This window comes from Dinoponera quadriceps, unplaced genomic scaffold (assembly GCF_001313825.1).
Source record: "Dinoponera quadriceps isolate SergipeBrazil2010 unplaced genomic scaffold, ASM131382v1 scaffold2183, whole genome shotgun sequence".
Lineage (NCBI taxonomy): Eukaryota > Metazoa > Arthropoda > Insecta > Hymenoptera > Formicidae > Dinoponera > Dinoponera quadriceps.
Genome location: NW_014556922.1, coordinates 1,317,950 through 1,341,919, shown reverse-complemented (window position 1 = coordinate 1,341,919; position 23,970 = coordinate 1,317,950). Strand labels below are relative to the sequence as shown.

Here is a 23,970-nt window from a genome sequence, read left to right as displayed (position 1 = left end):
GCTGACGACTACGGAAGGTCGGAGGAGCGATCTCTCTCTCTCTCTCTCTCTCGTCATCGGATATTTCGAAATTCATACGGATCCGAGTCGAGCGGCCGATCTCGTCGTTCCCAAGGTCGACGACAATCGTAATTTCTCCATAGCATCGGGGCTACCGCCGTTAAACCGAGCGAAACACAGTCGATCGTGAGTCAGGTTTTTAAGAAGTCAATGGCTCGTAGATGGCGGGTAGATTTCGTAACGCGAAGTATATACACATCGAGCCATTTAGTTCTTCGAAAGAGTCCGTTAATGCTAATTTAATATGTTGACACAGCGTGACACCTGAAATCTATACCGGTGGTTTATCGGAAATTTATCACGACTGTACTGTAAAATCAGCTCTTTCTTCCCTTTCGAGGAAGTTACGACACGGCCGAGGTGAATCATCACGATCGAATTTCCCCACTCTTCCTGGCCCTCATTCTCTTCGGGATGTTCGCGACTCAAATCGTGCCGGTTTGGGTCGGGAAATGCGACGTAACCGCCGACTTGGCGCGATCGAATTTCGCCCCGGCATTTTTCCCCTCCGTCTTAATAGAATTCACCAGCACGACCGTCTCAATTATTCATCGGGACACGCGCGAAGTTGTTCTTCTTGCCGTCTTTTCAGACGCCCGGCGCGTCGCTAAAAATTCGAAAGAGCGATTTCCGGTACGGTGAATGATTCACGGCCGGCTAATTTTCCCGGCCGCGTTTACCCACCGACGGGAATTATTACTCGCGAATAATGGCGGCGGTGCTCCTCGCTCTGGCGTTTAAGCGGAGTTAAATATTTAAATCGGCGGACAGGCCACACGCTTGCTCGCCCACGCTCGACGCCTACCTACCTGCCTGTGCCTGCTTGTCTGCCTGCCTGCCTGCGAATCGCCAGGCGGGATATCTTCGCCGGCTGTCGCTCGAGCCGCCCGATGATCGTGAACAATCGCGTGACGGTGTTCGCGATCCAAAAATTGCCCGCTCATAATTCGCGTCCGCGCGCGAAGAAGAACAACGCGCGCCACGTGCAATTTCGAGCGTCCAGAGTGATTTACAGTCGTTTTCGCAAAACGCGTTGGTTAACGTTAAGACGGGATTCCGGATTCTCTTAATTCCGTTCTAGAATCTCTCGGTGCGACATTTAGAGAAAGCGCATTCCGCATTTATTTAAAGAATTATGACAACGATATTATGATCGTAATCGTAAATTAAAACCGGTCCCAAAGTTTACTTTTTCTCTTTCGCAGCTTAGCCTCGTGTCATTCATGATGTTCGTGTGTGCGTCCGAATATTCGATAATTCATTATGCAACACGAACGCAAGGATCGCCGGGTCACGATAATAACGATCGCTCCTCGTCTTTATTTACAAAATGAACAGCGGTCGGCAATAAATTAATACAACCTCGTAATCCTTCGCACACTTCCTTGATAATAACGCGATAAGGTTGCGCAAACTTATCGCTCGATCTCTGCGCACGAATCAATGCGACCCGTGCGTACCTCAAATTCTCGTAATATTTCACACATGTGTCCTAAAAGTTCGGTAAACGTATGCGCATGTCTTCCGTGCTTACTATTTCTTATTGAAAATGCGCGTATGTAAAACGCGAGTAACGTTACAAAAGTTAAATTTATTCACGCAAACGAATTTTTTTCGAAGGCATGCTAAATTACGTAATATGATGTAAATAGAGAAACTGCTCTTAAATAACACAAATTTCAACACGAATCTTATTAAGTGTCGAGTGCGTAAGATATTTAATTATGTTCGTCAAATTAAATTAAAATATTTCATTACAATCGCGGATAATACTTTGTCTCTTTTTATTTCTTTCTTCCTTTCTCTGGACGCCGAAATAATGGGACGTTCCAGAAAAGCCTTCGCCCGTTAATAAAAAAATCTTTTCCCCGCGCTAGTGCAATCTAATTAAGCTTCTTTTCTTCGCTCTCCGCGTCGGTAATCTATCAGGCGAGTATTTATCAGTTAGCTCGGATCTATCAGTCCGTGAAAAGGGGAGAGGAAGGGATAAGCGTGATTATTTTCGATTCGACGGAGCAGGATCTCTCGTTGCTCTCTGGCCAGCAGCCAAGCGTGGGCGTTTGCGAGAAATAACAGAAAGGAGTATGTGTGAGTGCTTTTGTGTGTGTGTGTGTATTACGTCGATCCGAATTGGCGGCTTCTTTCATTAATCGGTCGGCAGAGGGGATTTCTCGGAGCTTTCTCCCCTGCGAGACGCAATCGATCGTCTTTACACAGATCGAAGGCGCATCGCCGAGTCGTGCTTGGGAAGACACGATTAGTCACTCGAAGCGTATTTAAAGATCCGTCCGACACCTTAAGGACACCGGCGTTGTGATACACTCCCCGTCGATTAATTTTGATTTACGATTACTCGATAAATCTCGACAGAGGGAATGCTCATAGATAGAAGAACTTTTTCGCGAGCGACGACGCGTCGTGTGATCGATAAATAAAACATCGATTCGATTCCTGAAATGTGCATATTTTCCTTTGTTTGTTAATCACGTCGTGTAATTTTACGAATTGGGCGGTCAGGGGACGCGCGATAAGCACGTATCGTGGCGAGGCACGTGCGGCTGCCATTCATTTTGTAGATTACAGAGATGTATAAACTACGAATGCCAATGTCACACACTCAAAAGCTTTTTTTTTTTCTTTGTTTCAGGTAAGTGCATCACATTTTCCAGCGTCTGTTTCCTCGCTGTAGCGTATGCACACGTATGTGCGATCGGCGTTGCGTACGTGCGTTCTCGTCGGATGCGATACCAGGTTACGTATGCATAATAATCGCGTTTGCTGGCCCTGGTTAGGGCTGCTCGTAGATACACCCTTTTAATCTTCCTCTCTTTTCTCTTTCTCTCACTCTCTGTCTGCCAGTTTGCCTCTCGCTCGTTAATTTCCTAGTTTCCCGCGGAATTATTGATTTGCATTTATCACGAACGGGCGGAATCGGATGTTACGCGGTAATTCTTGAATTGCGAACAATTTGACGCGCGGTGTCTTCCAATTTCTTCGATGACCAACGACGCCTGCCTCCGGATTACACGGCAAAAGTTCACAAAGCATAAAAAAGTACTTGTTGCCTTGCTCTTTCGGATTAGCAAGAGAGACCTTTACAAATTATCTCATCAAATATAAATATAAGAAATAAATAAATATCGTATAAAAAAATTCTTCCAAGGCACTTTTTACACAAATTACACGCATCTCGCCTTTGAGAAAAGTCACATACGCGACGTGCGCCGGTAGAATCGCGAAGCGAATTGCGAGGCGCAGCTCGTTCCTTCTCTCCGGTGTCATTTCTCGACTAGGAAATCGTTAGCTGCTATCCGCTAATTTATTGTCTCACGGACTAATTCATTCCGCGTTCCTCGTTCGAGAGCATTATTCACGCCGTTCGGGCGGACTCTGCGCATGTACTTCTGTTCGAGACGTCATTACGTAAATACGTAGGCACCGCGGAAAAAGCCCGCAAAATGCAGTTATGTGCATTCAAGGCACCGGTGGTGCGCGCGTTCCTGTTGCTGCCAGCCTACGCGATCCAACTCTATGATTTATATCGCGACTTCGGCGAATTGCGCAAAGGCGCTTTGCACGGGAAAGCCGTGGAAGATGCTAGAGAGATAATTTTTTTTTTCTCTAATTCTTTCTCTCTCTCTCTCTCTCTCTCTCTCGAGGATGAAAAGGCCACGGTGTCGTGTATACACGCGCCCGCGGCTTTTGTACTCCTAAACGACCGTCTTTCGCAATACAATTTGCCACGAGGCCGATTAAAATCTCCATACGGTGCGTCTTATTGCACGGCTCCTTGTGGCTTCCTTTCACTCATCGGTACATGTATCACACGCACTCATAAAACGGGACCGACTCGGGGGGGAAAAGTCTGCTCCAAAACCGAACTCGAGGAGGAATCCCTATCCGTGTGTGTAAGCGAGAGAGATATCTCGAAGAATCGCAGAGAAGTTGCCGCGACGGTTTCCGCGATACTCTCACGGTGTCTCTCGTCTGTCGTCTCATCGTTACCGATGACCGACGGTGTGATATTTAGGTGAATAATCGCGCGCGCGAACAAACGAGTCTCGGAGGGAACTCCTGAGACGATAAATAAATCCGTGACGATAATCGCCAATAAATTGCTAAAGCTTCATTATTGTTATTATTGCATGCAGTGGCCGGCACAGATCGCCTCTCGCGAAGGCGGCTTCTTCGATTTAACTCGCGCGCGAGTCACGTTTCTCAGTTAACGAGCGTTAAACGTTTATACAATTCGATAAGGGGACTTATGCGTCGTCAATCTTGTTCCGCCGCGTTCTTGAATTTCGCATCGCGCTCCGCCGCGACGACGACGTGCCGCGCGCGATTACGGAAACCCGCTCTTCCCGCTTCGCCCTGACGACCCCTTTATTGTTGCCTGGAATTTTGATAAATCTCTCTCTCTCTCCTCCCCTACCCCCGGAGAATTTATGCGCTGAGTTTCGCGATACTTTTCCACGTTCCTCGTACGACACGCTGCGGTAGCCGCTCTTAAAGTATAAATTAGCCGCGATAAGGCACCTTTGTCGGCTCTCCACGTGGCTTTGCGTGCCGCGAACGCGAACCAACCATCTCAGTGACGGACTGCGAGGCGCCCCGAGAAATTCGCAGCGACATAAATCGCTAGTCCGTATCTGAAAATGTTTCTTTAACAAGAGTTCGAAATTAGACGTTTTGTTTCCCGGCGCTGAAATTCTAGCGGCGCGTGTCGCCGCTTCGTATCAACAACGCCGCGATGTTGCAACTCAATAGTGCCGATTTGATACTCGTGTAAATTCTGTTGGCGTTTCCTGTCTCGGTGCGTCCAGAGCCTCCAGAGTGATTCTTCGTTTAGAAATCCAGTATTCTACCGTTATAACCTGGCCGTTATAACGTGACGTCAACCGATCTGACGACCGAGATCAGGTCGCGAGCATCGAGTTCGACAGTAAGCGCGAAAGAAATATTAAGAAAAGATACGTACGTGCAAATAGGACACAAGGATTCGCGATCCTATTTTTTTTATGAGAAGAAAAAGAAACGTTCGTGTATCCCGTGGAGCACGAGGTAAGGAAGGTAGAGAAATGTGATTCCTCCGTCAGAGCACGGCGCGCGAAGTGGGTCGCGCGGAGAAAATGAATTGGTTACGGACTCTCGATAAGTCGAGAGTGCGTTGCTCGGACGTGAAGTGGCAATTTTGTGATAGACCGTTTCTGCCCTTTCGAATACCGTCGATTGAGGAGACTAATTTTAATCGTCTCCGGCTAACTCGAGTTCGAGTCGACGGCGGAAGGATTTATAATGAAATTCGCGGTCTAAGACTCGTCATTAACCGTAATTTTAAGCGCGACGTTTAATTATAGATCTTTTCTGTAGTCGAACTAAAGTTACCCGCGCAAGGAGCCGAGAGAGCCAAGATATAATCCCATCTCCGATAGGGGACGGATTTATACTTTATGAGAGATTTTGGAAATAAAATGATCGATGAAATATTTAATAAGACGACATTTTATAGAATCACCGCGGGCGTGGAAATAATTTCGTGAGTGCATTCACGACATTAAAACGCTTTATAACATCGCACGATNGGGGGGGGGGGGGGGGACGCTCCGTCACAAGCGTTGGATTATCCCGGGGGTCGTATAAATCGTGGCGCCAATTAGATTTGCAATTTGCCTCTCTTTTTATCAGGCAGCGAAAATACGCGTCTATGAATACCGATAGCGGTAGATCGGATTGCGAATTTAGACCGTGCGAAATTGGCGGAAAGGGTATATTCATCTCGGCGAACATAAATTTCCGTGAAAAGCTGACTTCCGTTACGACTGCGTCGTCCCTTTTTGCCCATTTTTTCCCACCAACGCTCCGCGATGCGTTTTGCTCGGGCTATTTTTTTTTCTCTCTCCACGACCGACGATCGTTCCCGCGCGATGAAAAGCGATCGTCGGGTTTTGCGCCGCGCGATACGATAAATCCGCGAGTCTTCGAATTCACGTAACCGCACGAAATAGTCAATTCCCGCGCGTTTCGTCCGCGATACGGGTCGCGGTCGATCGATGAGAAGGAAGAAGAGGAGAGGAGAGCGGGCACACCGATGGTGGCAACTGAATTATTGTCGGGACATGCATCGCGAATATTTAATCGACGAGCGAGTCGTTCGAGCGCGCATGTACGCGTGTCCACGCGGGCATGCCACCTGTACACGCACATTCGGCTTCGGTGGACAAAACGATCGGTCCAGTCGCCGTCGGACGATAAAGCCAAAATTGATCCGCGTATTTGTAAACCTGCGCCGCCGCCGAAGTGCGAGCCGCCGCATCGGTTCGTAACCCCGCCACACCGGCTTTTACGAGTCATTTCGGGGTTTATCGGTCCGCACGCGATGCAAGATTGCTCGAAACAATAGATAAGGCACATCGGATCGCGTTCCCGCTCGTATCGCGCTCTCGCGATATCCGCGTATCCGCACGTGTCGCGCGTGCATGCGTTTCGCGATGCATCAGCGTGCCTACGTGCAGACGCACGTGATCATAATAATCCAAAGTCGTGAAGCCGAAAGCCGGATATCGTCACCTTGGGGGAGGGGGCTCTCCCCATCCTAAAATCATCCCTTACAGCTCGTCGCGAGAGAATCTGTGTCATTGAAATTCAATTTTAACCTTAGTTTACTACTTTTTTTTGTTTTTTTCTTTTTTTTTTTTTTAATCGAAACACCATAACTTGCTTAATCAAATTACATTAATTTCATTTTGGAACAAGAAGTAGGGAAAATGTGAAAATATAGGTTGTTGCATGAATACCAACCGATGGAAATTTCTGCTCGGTTCTTCCAAACTCAGGTAGTAACTTAGAGTTAAGTTTCGTAACACTTAATCTGAGTTCTCTTTTCAAGCGCGATTCTGGTGGACCTCTCACGCATTTACGACTTTAAAAGGAAACGCTATTATTCCAGGGGATGCCCGTATATCTTACACGTCGCGAAAGTTCATCGGGCGAATCGCGTCGTTCTACGGATGGACTTGGAAAATCATTATCCTCCCGTATACTCGTTAAGATTTACGATCAGTCGGACGGCATTTTTCCGCGCCATGCGATGCACATAATTGCAACGACCACCGGCATTATGAAAGCTTTGTTCCGTCTTCTATCCCGGGCCGAAGTACGCGCAACCGCATTCCATTTATCGTTTCTGCGACGCGGTCTCACGAAATTCCTGCGTTCTGTCGGGGACAAGCTCTCGATGCCGCGGCGGAAAAACGATAATCCTTTTGCCCCGTGCCGCGCCGTGAATCGATCGAGAACGAAAGGTTATTTCACTTTTTAAATTCATATCTCCTGTATCTACACGCAAACTCTTAAATATTTTGCAAATACTTGTGTAAGAGCAAGTCGCTTACATCTTCGAGGAAAAGTCCTTCCGCGAATTTGAAATTGCGAGACTTGGTTCGGCCAAAAATTAAGTCTTTCGTAAGAAGAAAACGGATTCCGTAAAATACGTTAACGTAGTCCCGCACGTACCCGCTGCTCTGTCGCGCCACTTTCCGGATGAGAAATAGTTTTGATAAAATTCTGAAACGATCCTGAGACGAAAATCCCGAGCGAGCGCGCTCGAGTAAACATTTTTTAGCGAATAGAACTTGGCCGATGTCAGAAGACGTCCGGCGATTTCTCGGAACCAATACGATCACATCTGTATTCACTGTTCGCGTATTCAATGGAACAGTGGCTGTGCTACCGTAGAGGAGAAACACGGGGATAGGCAGTTTTCAGTAACCGTGACTGAAGAAACCCTCACGAACCGGTCCGATCTTTCCGTAGTTCTTGTCAACGTTTGCTCACTCGTGGCTCTTAATCCCTTCAAACGGTCGCAACCTCGGGTCCGGTATAATCTCTTTCTCGCTTTCTTAATGGACGCGGAGCGCCTATTATGTTCTCGTCGACGAGAGTGTGTGCGCACGCCGTTCGTGTTGCGCGCGCTTGTGTGCGTAACTTTGAAAACGAGACGTCGCGTATATATTCCGGCACTTTGATAAATCACGGTAAACGTCCACGCAGGTGGAAGACGCGCGCCGGTTACGCTTTACTCAAGTCCCGCGCTTAAGGATCGCGAATTCGATCCTTCCGCGTGTGCGAATGTCGGTCCCGCGCGTTGATATCGTTTTATGGCTGGCGAACGCGGCGAGATAATCTCGTCGCGGTGGGATACATTTAATTGCGCATTAAAGTGCCAAACAGTGTGCCGGTCTAGACGGGATATTTTAGCGTCGTGACTTTATCGCGCGGATTCTGGTAATAAGGATCTTGCTCGTTTCGGTCTCATTCGATTGCCCGCTCGTCGCTATCATATTGTTTAAGTATGCGCCGAGCGACTCGTCGGGCCGGTCAATTCGCGCGGATCATAATTTCGCCGAATGTTATAAAGTTGAAGAGCGTATCCGTGGGGCCGAGTAACAAGTCCATTAGCGGCTCGCAGGATTTTTATTGCTCCGACAGTTTTTTTTTCTCATCCTCGCTTCTCGCGCTTATTTGTTTTCTCCCTTCTTCCTCTTTGCCTCTTCAATTCCGGGACTGGCGCGTTCTCTTATTTCAAACTTTTATCCCATATTCAAAAGCATTATTGTAAGGCCACGGCTAAAACGCGCTATAAAAGTCCCGTGGTTGGCAACGGGTTATTATTGTCGGTCGAAATATATATAAACAGCAGTCGATCTCGGGCGAGAGTTCGCTCGTCGGGACATGAACGGTTTCGGTCAGGAGAGCGTTTGATTTAAACGGGTAATAATGTTCACGCGGTGGCGACGCGACGTCGGACGTGCCCTGCTCGTCTCTCTCTTTCTCTCTCGTGGTAGGCGAACCGTCACCAGAAATAGTCGCTGTTTTGTCTCCCGATCGCAGAGCAGCCGCTTCGTACTCTCCGTAGCTCTCATCTATTTCCGAGCCTCTCTCTCTTCCTCCTCCTCCTGCATCCTGCCGCCGTCTTTTCGCCTCGTAGAAGCCCGCGAAATAAAACGTCCCCGCGAACGCAGATACGCGAGGATAAACCCCCCTCGGGGAGGATCTGGCGAGACGAAGTGGCTCTCGCCGCGGTTCTCGCGTGCGCGCTTTCATCTCGCCGAGATGAAAAGCCGTCTGATTGATATCGCGATTCTATCGGCGAACGCGACACTTCCTGTTCGCTTCTCACCGACGACGATATTTCTGGGTCGTCGCGACGCGCTCGTATCGAAATATCGAATAAATGATTATTATACGACGAGAGAGAAAGGTTCTCTATTTTGGGCGAGGGACCGAAGATCGATGACAGCAAAAGCGGTTCGGTTAAAAAGCACAAACATCTATCGTTACTTTCGCAAATTAGCGCCTCTCCCAGCGATTATATCACACGATCGCGTGCCGGTTACAAAACACCACCCATTCATCGCGCGTCTCTCGATTTATCCGAGCGACGATCTCGACGGAGAGGCGTCCTGATCGGTGTGCCGGTTATAGAGAGAGAAAGAATTACCGGATAAAATATTTCCACAGAGTGATTGTTTCACGGAGGAGCGCGTACCGAGCCTGATCATCGCGGCCGTTCCGCGCCGGGTGGAGAGAGATAAACTTATCGGGCGTGTTTAGAGAATGCATGAAATACCATTGGAAGTTATTACGGTCGTTGTCGTGAAATATCACCGGCGCGGCACGCAATAAGAAATCCGCGATACGGTAGCGACGACGTGAATAGCCCCAAGTGCAAGAATCCTTTCTCTCGCGCGCGGCCGCCTGCACCTGATTGCATAAACGCCGTAACCGACGGCTGTGTAAGTGTGTACGTGTGAACGTTACCGGGCACTGTCGCGCAACGTCCTGAAATGCACTGACCTTCTATTGTTCCGCGGACAAATCGCTGTTCGCGCGGTGCTTACGGTGGCCGTACCTTCTGCACCGATTCGCGTCGACCAGGAGGCGAGGGAAGAGCTCGTCTCGAAGAACCGTCGAAAATCTTCTCGCGAGACAGAAAGGGAAGGGGAAGAAAGCAGCGGTTACATCGCTGCGTCTTGACCTTTTCCTCCCGGCCCTTGCAAATGTCATTAAACCGGAGATCGTGACGATCTGCTGGAAATAGGCCCCGAGGCGAACGATACTCTTTAAATCGATCGAGATCGAAAGCGGAGGCGTCGCTTTCACACGGAAGGAAACGCTCGAAAGAACGAGCGGACGGATGAAAGTATCGCGGAGGAACGAGAGAGAATTAAGAAACCTCGTCTGCCTGACCGCTCGAAAATTAGCTCAAAGCTCCACGCTTCCGACGATGATGCTGATTTTTTTTTCTCGCAGCTGGTTGACAGTGAACACCGGTGGTAGCTGTTTGACCGAGCGTATAAAAGTTTCAACTACTTTCGCAAGTTCCGTATAATTTGAAAAAAAAAATATAACGATCTTCCAAAATCGCGTTACCTATATAAACTGTATTCGGTGAGAAGAAATCTTTTGAGGAGACGTATGGTCAATTTACGAGTAACATCATTTTGGGGACAACTTCTCTCTCTCTCTCTCTCTCTCTTGAGCGTATTATCAAAGTTGCGTTTCGCCGTTTTCATGCACGGTTGCATCAGTGCACGCGCGAAAATGCGCGTAGATAATGGGGCTACGCGAAATTAGCATAAAGCCGCCACGTACATCGGTGGTGCAACGATACCGGCCGGCAATGAGGGAAAGAGGCGACCGATTACAAAGTAAGACACTTGCAGATTGCAGTTAGCGTTACCGCGGTTAAGCGCATTATACGCCTGCAGCGGCTCGTAACGCGCTTTCTCTCTTCCTGGTGTTTCTCTCCCACCGCTTCCCCGCCTCATTCGTCCGTTTGCGTCCGTTTAACGCTGCTCGCTTGTGCTTTTACGAATCCTCCGGGACAAGCAGCCGGAGAAAAACGGGCGTCGGCGGTGCTAAAGACACGACACGTCACGTTTATCTTGTCTGTGAGAGATTTGTATTATAATTTTTTGTACCTTCGAGAGTTTTGTCGCCCTATGACCAATGAGCGACTACGTTGCTTGTCATAATTATTTTTCCAAGCTTTGCCTCGTCACGCACATGAGTTATATTAGACGGGGAACGTCGACCGATCTTATCGCCATATCTGTTTTTACCTTTCTTCATACCTTTATCGCGGCTAAGGTCATCGCAGTATTCTCGTCATCTTTAGGTCGTCGGTATCTTTCAATTCGAATGGGAGGTATCTTTATCTCGCAGCGAACGGTGATACAATTTGAAGTAAATATCCCTCGACTGTGGACTTTGTACGGCATTTTTGTGAAAAGATAAGGCCAGGTAAGTTTTTTTTTCTTTTTAAAGAAAATGCCTTACCGGGCCTATCTTGTTTTTTCGATATCGCGGACAGGAACATGGGTGATTGCTCTTTGTCGTGCGTCATGCGTCTCATAAACGCGCTCATTCGCCCGCTCCGTCATGATCGATCCTATCACGCGTGAAACGCCGTATCTTTCACAACTTTTCCGGAAAGCCGAGCTCTGACGAATGCGTATCTCGTACGGCTTGCGTGAAACAATGTGATACAAACGCACGGCGCCGATTCGTCGCCGAACCGTATCCTAGCCGGCTATTACCTGCCGCGTCTTACTTGTTCTACCTGGAAATCGGTCAACGTCCACGTTTTTCTTCGTCACTCCGACGGAACCTATTGTGCCTACGTTCGGAATGTGCGCACGCGCTTCTCTCAATCAGAACCGCATTTTACGGTCACGTAAATCTTATATTAAGCCGCGTCACCTGTGCGTCGCTATGAGATCATTATATTAACCAGCGATGTATCATAATGCCATGAGGTGAATGTTGATTTCTTGCCGGATGTGCAAAAGGTCGTTTCCGGCTCATTTACATTGTAATCGCGGTCTTTGTTTTCGACAGGTGCCGAACTCGAAATTCACCCGACGATCTTTTCAAGGGAAGCCGAAAGCTTATTGACATGTGACGTTTATCGAGTAGTGACAAGCGCGTTTGTAATCGCAGAGGATCGGACAGTGTCGTTTTTTTATTTTTTAGTCTTTTTAAAACCTACATAAATTCGATATCATTTAGTGTCAAACGCACGCGCGGCTCTTGCCCCGGGGCTGATATTCGCGCGTTTTAGTCAAATTTATTTCAACAATCGTGTACCAGTGAAAACACATTGCGCGTGCGATGCGTTCCGTTCGGAAAACTGAATTTACCGTCTTCCGATCTCGCAGCGACTGAAAATTCCCCGCGTACAACCGAATTCGACGTTTCTCCGTGTCCGCTTCGATGGTCGCTCGATAAGCTACGAAACGCGCGCGCGCGGCGCGACAAAGTGACGATTGAGGAGCTCTCCCTCTGGTCCAGCGAGGATCTCGATGAAGGGGGGAAAAAGAGGACACGAATTAGAGGAAGAGAGAGTAAGCAGGGAAGGGAACAGGTAGAAAAGTGCTGACTGCCCGCAGTGATGGAGGAGAGAGGCAGAAAGACGAGGGACGAAGAGACGGGGAAGAAAGAGTGGCTGAAAAGACACCGGCGCTGAGAGCGGAGAGGCACAGAGAGCGAGCCGGGGCTTTATAGTCGAGGCGAACCGGTTTTCCGTATCTCCGATGACTCATCCTTCGCGACGACGTAGCGTCAAGTGCATTTCCTGGCCTGGCCTGGCGCATCCCAACCTAAACTCTCTCTCTCCCCGCACCTCCAAGCGTTCGTCACTCCTCGCCGTGCTCGTTCCCTCCAACCTTCTCGGACCCCCTCTTCTCTTTTCCCCGGTCTTGCTCATTTTCTCCGCTCTCCTCACCGGCGACGACCGACGAGGAGCCCGCGTCTCAGTGGTGCTCATGACGGAGAGACGTCGCAAAGTTGCAATACGCGTTCGATGTCGGCTCGTAGGAAATCACCTTGCGATATAACGGGACGAGCACGAAGGGCGGGAAAAAAAATGCACACGACCTGAAGGAAGGGAGAAGTCCGCACCCGAGGCTTCCGTCGCGCGAGATTCCTCACGTTTTGCACGAAAAGCGACGTTCGTTGGTATTATTATTTTATCGACTCTGCACATCGTATCTTTTTCTTCCCCCTTTTTTCTTTCTCTCTCTCTAGCGTCAGAGAATCTTGCTCTCGCGAGGGAAAGTAGGAGAATCGCTGTTCTCCTTACAATATTTTTCCCCCTTTTTTCTGCTTTCTTCTCTCTCTTTTTTTTTTTTTTATTTTTTATGAACACCGGATACCTCGCGCACACAGCGGCAATAACGCCGAGTTACGCGGAGAATTCGCGCGAAACGGCCTTTTACATCGGAAACGGTAATTTATGCCGCGCTAACGTTCTCGCAAAGTTCAAAGTGCAGCTCTCCACGTAGCGTGTACGGCGTGTGCACGAGCGGCGCGGGCGCGTGGAAAAAGCAGGCATTAGCTACCGGCAAACGGTACTTTGACTCGCGGTGCATCGCGGTGCATTAATTAACGCTCGGCATATTGGACTTAACCTGGTTAGCTGACACCGGTATAATTAAAGCGCAATAGTCACACACAGGACAGGCGACGCGACCGCGAAAAGTATCACTTACGAGCGCGGACGTTTTGCTCGTGTTTACGAGTTGCACGCGCGCGCGCACGCCCGGTACGTATCTTGTTTGTTATAAAACTTTTCTCGCATTGGAGATGACTCTTGCAGGGCGCGGATTGAGCGGCGACGATACTTGTATCTCGTCGCGGATACGTTTCATTCTTATCGGAAGTGAAATCACTGAATTTATAATCGCAAAACAGCCGTTGCGTTTGAATGTCAAAGAAACGTCGCGAATTCGTTCAAATATCGGTTCAATGTTTTGGGGACATCCCACGATACGAATATCATTTGCGATGCAGATCGGACGACACGAGTATTGTTTGCGAACGCGAATTTATTCTCCGGCGGCTCGTCGACTCTAAATAAAAAGCGAGCCGTCGTGGATCATTTGCTGCAGGATGAAGGAGCTGCCGGAGGAAGCTTCCTCCGTGCGCGCGAAAGGTTAGGTGAAACACTCTGGCAGTTTGATTTATGGCCGACGTACCGAGTTATCGCTTTGCCAATACTGGAAATCGAGGAGAAGAGCGGCGCGCTGCGAAGTCGGGGGAGTCGGAAGAAAAAGGGTGTAGTCGGAGAGATGAATCGATGAGCGCGCGCGCGCCCTCCTTACTTCCCGCTTCTTTTTTCGCGATTGCTGTTCGATCATTATCCTTCCGGTCTTTTTACCACTTCAAACAACGCGAGGATAAAAACATAGGTATTTGCGGTACCTCCTTTCTCACCGAGTCGATCGGACACGCTTATTTGAATCGATGAAATCCGCAAGGAAATTTCCCTATCTCCTTACGACGATTAATAAAAAGAGATAAACGTTTGATTAAATAAATTTAAAATACATAGTTGCTCAAATGGTTACTGCTTTTCTCTTTATGTACAACACGTTGCTTATTAAAATTAATAACAAAAAATGAAATACAAATGGAACATTAATATATACGATACAATAATTACACGACGCTACGTCGAATGGCTTTTTTCTATTAACATGTCACATCTGATAAATTCGAAGTTCGCGATGCTTCTTTTTTCTCGTCCGGAGAGAGGACCCTTCAAATCTTAACTAATACTGGGCCTCCATAACGGAGCGAAATGGAGCAAGAGTGAAGCGAATGGGAGATGGGGGAAAAGAGAGTAAGAGTAGAAAGAGAGAGAGAGAGAGTGCTGCGAATGATAGTAATTTGTTCCACTTCTTTTCCCGGCGAAACAATCCAGTCGGGGACCGCGATAAGAGCCAATAGCTCGGAGGGGAACAAAACGTATTTGCCATTCCAGAAACCACCCTATGTATTCATCTCCGGCCCTTCGCGTGGGAGCACACGTACGGGCTCGCAAGATTGAAGTCAGAATAAAATACGATGGTGGCAAATAGACTCCGAGTCGCGTACATACACTCTCTCTCTCTCTCTTTAAGTTTACCTAAATTATGTATGAAGTGTTGTCGATTGTTGGCGCAGACGGGAAACCTACGCGATTCGCTCTAATTCGATGTTACCGTTAAATTGAATTTTTCCTATGAATACGCAGGATATTCTGTGTGCGATTCGAGCGTTTCTTTATTTAATTCGAACGATCTCCTGGAAAACACATTTCGTGCGTGATTGATGTGTTTTGAGACATACAATTAAACAATTACACAGTAGTATAATATAATATATTATTATGAAACTTCTCTCTCTCTCTCTCTCTCTCTCTATCATCATGTACATAATTGACAGAATCACTTTAACATTGTTTTTCGCCGAAGTATGATTCATCGTATCAAGTTTTCAATATTATCCCTCAAAGATACAACGCTTGACGATCGAAAATCGGGGAAATAACATTACCTCCGTTTCTCCTTCCCCACCGCGATAACCTGTAGTTAACGAACCGACGACCCTAAGCTCGTAACGAAATCGTCATTCGACTTCGCGACGACCGAGACCGAAGATTGCTTCGTAAATTCTTTTAATACTCAACCTTTCGTTCGATAAAAGTGCAGTCTCGGAGGGTCGACCTTCTAGATCGAGGGTGCCGAGCAACAAGTGTGATTCCCGGAGGATGCTTCAGGATCGTCACCCGGGGTAGTACTCTCATTGTGGATTTATCGATCCACACCGTTCACCGCGGTTATTCTCGCATTCGGACGAAAGTAAAACCTTCACGCCGCGCAAAACATGACGAACTCGTTTCGCGTCCCGTTTACCCTCTGTCGCGGGTAAAAGTGATTGGAGTCGACTTTTGTTTCTCTCTCCTACCTTCTTTTCTTTCAATATCGCGTCGTTTTCAACGCGTTATCAATCGTAATCGAGATCCACTTCGATCGTATTCGCATCGAAATTTTCCGGTGACAAGCAGAACGAGGCGGAAAGCGTCGTAAGCACGAATACACGTGGATGCTTAAATGAGGATAATCGTCCGCGGTGTATATTATTCGCGGTGACGTTTTGTATATATGCGTCCGCATAAATCGACACGACCTCCCGTATACGCGCCGCACGGTCGTTCGCAATAAACTCATGGTCCCCGCAATAAGGGAGCACGTCGTCGACCATTCTTCGGCGGCAGAGAGAGAGAGAGAGAGAGCGAAAAGCGCCATCGAGGGTGAAGGGTCGTAATCTATTCTGCCACCCTTATATTACAGGGGATGATACGTTCGCGACGATCGAGACCCTCCGGTTTCTCTTCATTCCGCGAAGATCGTCGATTAGAACCGCCAGAATTTTTTCAAAAATTTCGGAAACATCAAAAGGAGAGGCAAATTGTAATTTATGAGAGAAATATTTCCAGGAGTCGTAAAGTATATATTCTTTTTTTTTTTTATTTTTTTAATTTCTAAAAAATCATTGATGTTCATGTGACTTTTTTTTATTCTCTTCGTATTTTTATAACGATATAGCTCTGAGTCGACCTCTTTTTCTCTTTGCTTGAGCAATCTTAGAGTCAAGATCGAAATCGGGTCCACGGGATGAGAACGCGATGGAGTCGCAGCGTCTCCGCGACTTTATCGCGGCCACCGCAGATAAACGCCGCAGCACGTATTATCGATCGTGTCCTCTCACCTCGCCGTGAACCTGGAAATCCTGTCTCTCGCGGAATTAATTAAGGTGTGAAAAATTTTGTAGCCTCCCTCCGAGTGCGCCTCCATCTCGTCTCCCCTCTCTCTCTCTCTCTCTCTTTCCTTCTCTTCTTCTCCCTTTTATCCCCTCGTCGTCGAAGGAATTTTCAAATATTTCCGGGCAGACGCCCGATAAATTCTCGGCGTTGGAAAATATTTCCGATAGCCGACCGACAATCCGCCCACCTTGGCCGACCTCCTACGCGAGAAGAGGCTGCGGAGTGGTTCTGGGAGACGCGCGCGTACACACACGTTGGTACGCTCTTGCTCGCATTACGTACAGGTACACACGCGTACGCGTCAGTTTGAATTTAAATTTTACCGTAGATAAGAGTCGCGACGGACTTTTCTCCTCAACGCGGGAGAGAACAGTCGCCTAAAAAGGCGCTTAAGTGCCTGCGTGCGGTCGCCGTTCGAGGCACGACGTGTATAGGATCAGGGACTCTCTCTTTCTCTCTCCTTCTTCCTTTGATTTACAATTCCACTCTGAGCGCGCACGGTAGCTTCCGTTCGCATCCTTTGAACAACCCGTCGTTCCTTTGCGCGAGGTTCGACCGGCGTCGAATTTTAAATCAATCCTCGTGTCCGCTCTTGCAGTTCACCTTGACGACGAGATCGCCGGTTTTCCTCAGAGAGTTCGCGCGCGAGTACAAAATATGTCGCGAGATATTCGATAATGCGTCTCCCTCGTGCGTACGTAGCGATCCGTCCAAAAATATTGTCGATGACCGATGTGTTCCTCTCGACACCGGTCTGGCGGGATTCCCGGGTGAAAACCGCGTAGTTCGCGCTCTTCTCTCGTTTGTGGATTTAAAAGCGCGTATCGTGTCGACTCTTTTAAAGAACAATCCTCGTTTAATTCATTGCGGTCTAAATGAACCCGACGGGTGGACACCGCTCCGCGATCCCCGCGTATTCGACTGACGTATATCGCGTTTAACGCGAATGCCCGTTTGTAAATTCGTTACCTGCAGCGAGATTTACCGCGTCGACCGTTAATATCGTTCCGTTCCACTGACAACCTGCTACCGATTGCGACCGGGGAAAACTGCTGGTAATTAATCGATTGTTACCATTATGCGGGGAGGATCGCGGTTTAGCTCGGAGGAGCTCTTTTATCGCGCTCTTTTCGGAAGATACATGTGTACACACGTATATATCCACGCTCATTAAATCCCTATTCAAAGGTCGCGATACAACGATTCTCTGTGCCGAGCTCGCGCTCTGTTATTATATTACGCGGCCACGTTCGACGTTGCAAATAATATATTATAAATAGATTAAATGCGTTAGCAAGAGAGAGAGCGCGCCTCTATCGCGGCTCGTTACCGGATCGCATAAACTGATACGCGCTCGCGAATTAATTTGTTCAACGGTGCTCGGGGCTGGGAGAGGGAGCTCGTTTTAATATCGACGCGTTCATCAAAATTCCCAATAACGAGCGATCATTACAGCTGATTTTCTTCCACTTTGTGGTGGCGGGTTTGTCACGTTTTGTAATAACGCGAAACAAATTGGCTGGATATAAAGCCACCACCAGTGTGTGTCGCCCCGCGCACGCGAGCGGCTCCGTCAGCCCGCGCCGAAGTGAGTCATTCCGCCGCACACGCGGAAGTATCGATCGTAATAATATTTCAGGTGTCGTGTAATAATAATAATAATCATCATCATCATCATCACAATCGTACACGTCGTTCGACGCGCTTCTCGACCTCGTCGATCACTGACGAGCGGACCGCGCGCGCGCGCTAATAATCGCCGTCGCAATCATAATATATCTAAGCACATCCGACCTGTGCCGCGTCGCTCGGCTTAATTTAATCGCGTATACGCCATCGCGCATTGCGCGCGTGTATGTATACAGTGCGGACGATTACAACGTAGCAAATGAATCACCCCGCTCGATCGTTAACGTTTCTTCCGCCGTAATCACGGCGGAACGGGCTCTCCTTACGCCCTCGTAATCGCACGTTGCCGCGTGCGTGCGTGTCTGTTCACAATGCATTACGACGTAATGCATCGTGACCGCACGGACGACGCCGCTGAGAAAAGCTGCTCCTCGCTGCTCGCATTGTTGATCGTAAAATGATCTATCAGTCGCGCACAAGCGATCGTCTTACGAGTGCACACCGCCGGGGAAAAATGACCCGCGCGTTTGCGACTCTCCGAGATGTATTCCCATTATGCTTTCGTCATTTTCATTAACGCAATAGAAAAACGTAGGGTGGGGTAAATGTTTTCTTTCAGGAAAAGAGAAGCGTCACACGCATGACGGGTGGGTCGACATCGGACATCGCGCGGGATACGCGGCTTCTCGCAAATTCCCCGTGAAAACCGAGCGCCGTAATTCACGACCAGCGCGCGCGGCGCGGCTTCACGCACGTGTTCCTGGCGCGCGTCTCCTTTTCCTTGGCGCACCGCCAAGCTGCGAGACAACGTCGCGCGCCCCACCGTCCTTTCCGGCCTTAATTATCAGGCCCGATGTGTCGTCGTAAATTCACGAAAGTTCATTGCCGGTACACGCCGGTGCACCGTGAATCTCCGAATACGATATCCCCGCGCGACCTCGCGGATGTCGCCGTGAGACCCGCGGGAAAGCTCGCGGCAATCTGCTGCGATTCTTGCGAAGACACGTGCCGTGGGGCTCGTGAAAGCAGAACGTCGAGAAATCTAAAGTTTCTTTTTTATCTCCCGATGCGAAAGATCGCTCGAAGAAATTAGAAGCGTCGCCGTAAAATCGGACCGAGATAACGGAACACGAGCGTCGGACATCGACGGTGAACGCAGCTGCGACGCGGTCGACGCACGTGATTAACCATCGCTGGTCAGACGGATGCAGCGATAGAGATGGGAAACGGCAGGGTTTGGAGGGGGAGGTGACAGGAGAGAGCTAAACGTTGAATAGGAGGACGGATACCGCGGGACGCGAGGATCGAGGAGGAGAAGCGGGGTCGAATAGAGGGAATTAAAAATAATCACGGTTCGTATTTATGCTGCTGGGGCTCGCCGTTCACCGCAAAAATGCGGCTGCACGCGAATCGCGCTGAATCCCTCGTCTCGTCGAGAAGATGAGATGAGGAGGACGGGAAAGCCAGTGTGTATCGAAACGCGTAACAGTGGGCGGCAGGGTGGTAGAGTGAAATTCGCCAAAGGGACGACAAAACACAGGGGGATACTCGGGGGGTGGGGGGGCCTGTGAGACGCGGCGGGCTCGGCGGAGAAATTTTCCGGCGTGTAACGCAACGCGCAATACGCCACGAATGCGGTACGCGCGCCGTTAATAGTTGTTTCGGCGTTCTCGCGCTGGAAATCCGCTCTTCTGGGGATCAGCCGGCGTTGTCTGCGGGTTTGGCTTTTCGCCGAGCGGAATTTTGCCACGCTCTCTCACCCTCCCCCCTTTCTCTCTCTCTCTCTTTCTCGGCCCCGACGTGTTCTCTCGCGTGTCTAGTTTGTTAATCACGAATCTAATTTCTCTTCGGACGTTAAACGAACGGGTCTTGCGAGCGGCGTGCAATTTCGTACACACACGCTCCCTCCTGCCGCTTTGCGCGAGTGGACTCTCCTCCGCGGAGTCGTTGCACTCGTCGACGGGCTCGTCCGCCGGTGGCTATTCTTACGACGATCGCGCGCGCGCGCCCGCGACGCATCCTAATATCGCACGCGAAAACGCGAATACACATTGAGATAATAGATTGAGGCTCGGTAAATGGAGCCCGAGAGGCGGGGGGTGGGTTCGTGTGTGCAAACCTTGATCCAAATCGCGCGATCGCGTCCCGCTTTCGCCACGTGGTTCCCTTCTCTCTTTCCCTCTTCCTCGTGAAAAATCGCACGTTGCTCCGGTTCTTCCACCTATTGTCCCACCCCCGCTCGTGTACGTGCCGGAGATGCATTGTTGCTCATCTCGGGGATAATCATTAAAGCACGCGATTCGCGACGGCGATGAGAGCGCGAAATCGCCGCGGCCCGCACGCGCGAGTTACAATTAACACGAAAGTTAGACGTCACCGGCTGCCGCCGTCGTTCATGTATCCGAGGTTGGTTATTGCGGCGCGCGTAATGCACGCGCGCTTGTGTTTCGGTTGTTCCGTAACGACTCTCGGATCTCGCGCAACATACACGCGGTACACAAACACACAGGTGCACACACGCGCGCGCCACGTGCACGCACACGCGCGATCCCGCAGGAGTTTCGCGATTACATATCATTATTCCGCATGGCTACTCGAGCTCCAACCCCGAGCTATGTTTGCAACTAGATTACTGTGCGCGATCCTCCTCCTCCTGCCCTCCCCCTCCTCACTCACTCTCTCTCTCTCTCTCTCTCTTTCACTCATCTCTTTCTCTATCGCACGTGTTCCTCACGGTCTCCCGTCCCCGCGACTCATCGTCGCTCTCCCTTTTCCACTGTTCCACTCCGCGCCATTCCATCTCGCTCTTCTACTCCGCTTCCACACTCGCCATCTCTAATTATTCGCCGCAGTCGGCCAGGCCCATTGCGCCTGGCACTCTCCGGCAACACATTTTTGACATATTAGATGATGAGAGGAGAAGGAGGGGAGATTTCGCAGAGTTGACTCGCGTATCCGCGCGAAGAGAGGTTTTTGTCCTCCCTTTATTTCTTCCACCTACCGGAGGTCGACCGGATCCCCGCACTCGGCGATTTCGTGTGTCCGAACGACATCTCTGAATATCGAGATTGTCTCTCTCTCTCTCTCTCTCTGTCGCGGTATATCGAATGATGCTTTAATCTTTATTCATAAAACGGTCTGGAAAAGAGCCGCTTTACAGCACTTCCCCAGAAGAGAGGGGGATGGGTTCGGTGGTGAAATAACACGCGGAAATATAGTCGCTGCCGGGCGACAAAGGACGAATCGTTTTCGCGCGTCGAGCTCACGGTCTCAAAGGGAATGTTTATTCGAGCGATTTTTCGTCAAACACACACACACACAGCGTTTAGCTTTTAACTGGCAGCAATGTAACGAGATGAACGGATGTGCCCGGAGCATTCAACGCTCAAGGATCAATCATTTTTGTGAAAAAAAAAAAATACCTGCCCAAATATTTTTATCAACACGTCCACAAAATCATCTCTCGCTTTACTCCGTAAACTTTTAATCTCTAAACGTTTATATCTTTTTTCTAATTAACGACTATTACGTGTACCGCGATATCGATGGATTTGCGATCAAATTGAAAACCGCTCTCTCGAAACTTGTGGTCGCCCCCTCTTCTTGTTACACCTCCGCGCGTAATGCCAACAACCGGGATTCACCGCTCGTCATTTTCGTACGCTCTGCCTCTCGATCATTATGGTCATCAGCGAACATTACGCCGTAATGCGAAAGTCGGCCGGTAGTCACGCGAACCGGCGATTTGATATTGACTTCTGCGAACGTCGATGTCCGAGGGGTATCCCGCGTGATATTACGCGAATTCGACGTTCGTCCACATGTGTCATCTGCGCGGGCTCGGCGCGACCTCGAACGTAACAGGCGCAAAACGAACGGACCGAACGTGTCATCATTCGCCGCGTGAATGACCAACGTGCGAGCAAACTTCAGTGTGCTTCGCGGGTCAGCCCGCGCTCTGCGTCGCGCGTTCGTCGAAGAAATTACTATCGAAATTACCGCGATAAGATTGCTGCGCGAACACGCGTGTAGCAGAGCACGGAAAAGGCGAAAGAGCGACAGGTCGCCGGACTGGAGAGTCGTTCGGGCGACGACGTGCCTTTGGCATCGGAGGTTGGAGTCGCCACTATTAGATTGAGGTTCGGCGGTGGGCACGGCAGCCGCCGTCGCATCGGTTTACAATATCGTAAATCGCTCGCTAACCAGTTGGCCCCGCGGTATGCTAGGAATTCGGCTGGTACTCCGGCTCTCTCGCTCCCTCCCTCTGTCTCCTTCTCTCTCTCGCTCGCTCTTTGGCACAATGCTATCGCTATCCATCTCGCTCCATCTCTATATATGCTCGAATTGGGAAGATAGAGAAGCAGAGAGAGAGAGAGAGAGACGACGAGACAGATGGAGCGGATAGAATACTCTCGACTCTCGATGTAGCCGAGAACGTTGCCGCGCATCGTCCGCGAGCCGGCGAAATCTCGCATCCCGCGACCAAATTCACTGCAGCGCCCGCTTCGCGCTGCTCCGCAGCACTCCATCCCCGCGTACATATGGCGGTCCGCGTAAAGCCTCGCGATTCTTCGTGCTTATATACCAACGAGGGGGACCGGCGTCGTGGCTCGCGGTATGTCGCCGGCATGGCGTCGCGGCGATTCCACGCGTACCGTTCACGATACCGGGGCCGGATTACGGCTAACCCTTTCGTCGCGCAGAGTACACGCACGACAAACAAAGGTACGCGATTTAATGTCCCCTTTCAATCAAATACGTATTATCCGAACGTATGGAATATACGATGGGGAAGAAGTGAAACGTATAAATGTGTTATTACCGCTGAATTATGGGGTCTCGGTAATGGTGGCGCATTGAAAAGTGATAGGCGCGTCGACGGATAACACACGGGCACAGCTTTAAGTGGGGGGTGCTATACTTGAAAGCTTTGTTGACAGAATACTGATTTTTTCCTGCGAAGCTTACATTGCAAAGAATTACGGCAAGTGCTTCTACGTAACGAAAATACATGCGAAAATGAATCGGAGCATTATCCAATATGTGATGACGAAAATTTCAAAAGCGAAACCCCCGACTTGTCAAGTAGAGTATACTGAGACAAAAGTATCTAAAAATAAAAGAATATTTCTTTGGTGGGTCCTTACACGATATTTACTTAGATCTAAATCCTCTTTACTTAAACCGAGTAATGTTCACTCGGTTTAAATAAATATCGCGTAAGGACCAAAGAATTTGTTCTTAGATATTTTTTCTCTCGGTGTAAATATTTATATATCTAAGAAATACAGAGTAGAGCCTGTCAATATTTACGTAACATAACACTTCGAGGATCGCGTCTGCGTTATTGACGCGAGTTCGCCAACAGCTGTAGCATTTCCTTAACGGATAAACATTCTCGCGACATACCGTCATACGCATAATTACGTCCGAAAAGATCGCAATACTGAGTGCTCGCGTATTGGACGCTGAAATCTCGCACACGACGATTTAAGCGTCGATATCTGATCGCGCTTTTGAACATCCCTAGACGCGTCTGCGAATCGCGGTCAAATCGCGGCAAATAAACCACCGACGCGGAGGGAAAGAGAGAGAGAGAGAGGAGGGCTCGCACGATTGCGCGCAGTCGT

The 23,970-nt window shown here is 49.3% G+C and overlaps 1 protein-coding gene across 4 annotated transcripts in view; it reads left to right on the top strand.

Moving 5' to 3' along the window:
• LOC106748451 (protein scalloped) overlaps window positions 1-23,970 on the top strand; it is a 147,495-nt gene that overhangs the window by 31,484 nt on the left and 92,041 nt on the right. For 2 of the 4 annotated variants that reach the window (XM_014626970.1, XM_014626967.1), the window contains exon 1: window positions 2,761-2,811. The exons of the other annotated variants lie outside the window; for them this stretch is intronic. In XM_014626970.1, the coding sequence (XP_014482456.1) occupies window positions 2,763-2,811 (49 nt within the window). In that variant the 5' untranslated portion in view covers window positions 2,761-2,762. Of the gene's footprint in view, window positions 1-2,760; window positions 2,812-23,970 lie in introns of those variants that run through there. 4 annotated transcript variants of the gene reach the window in all.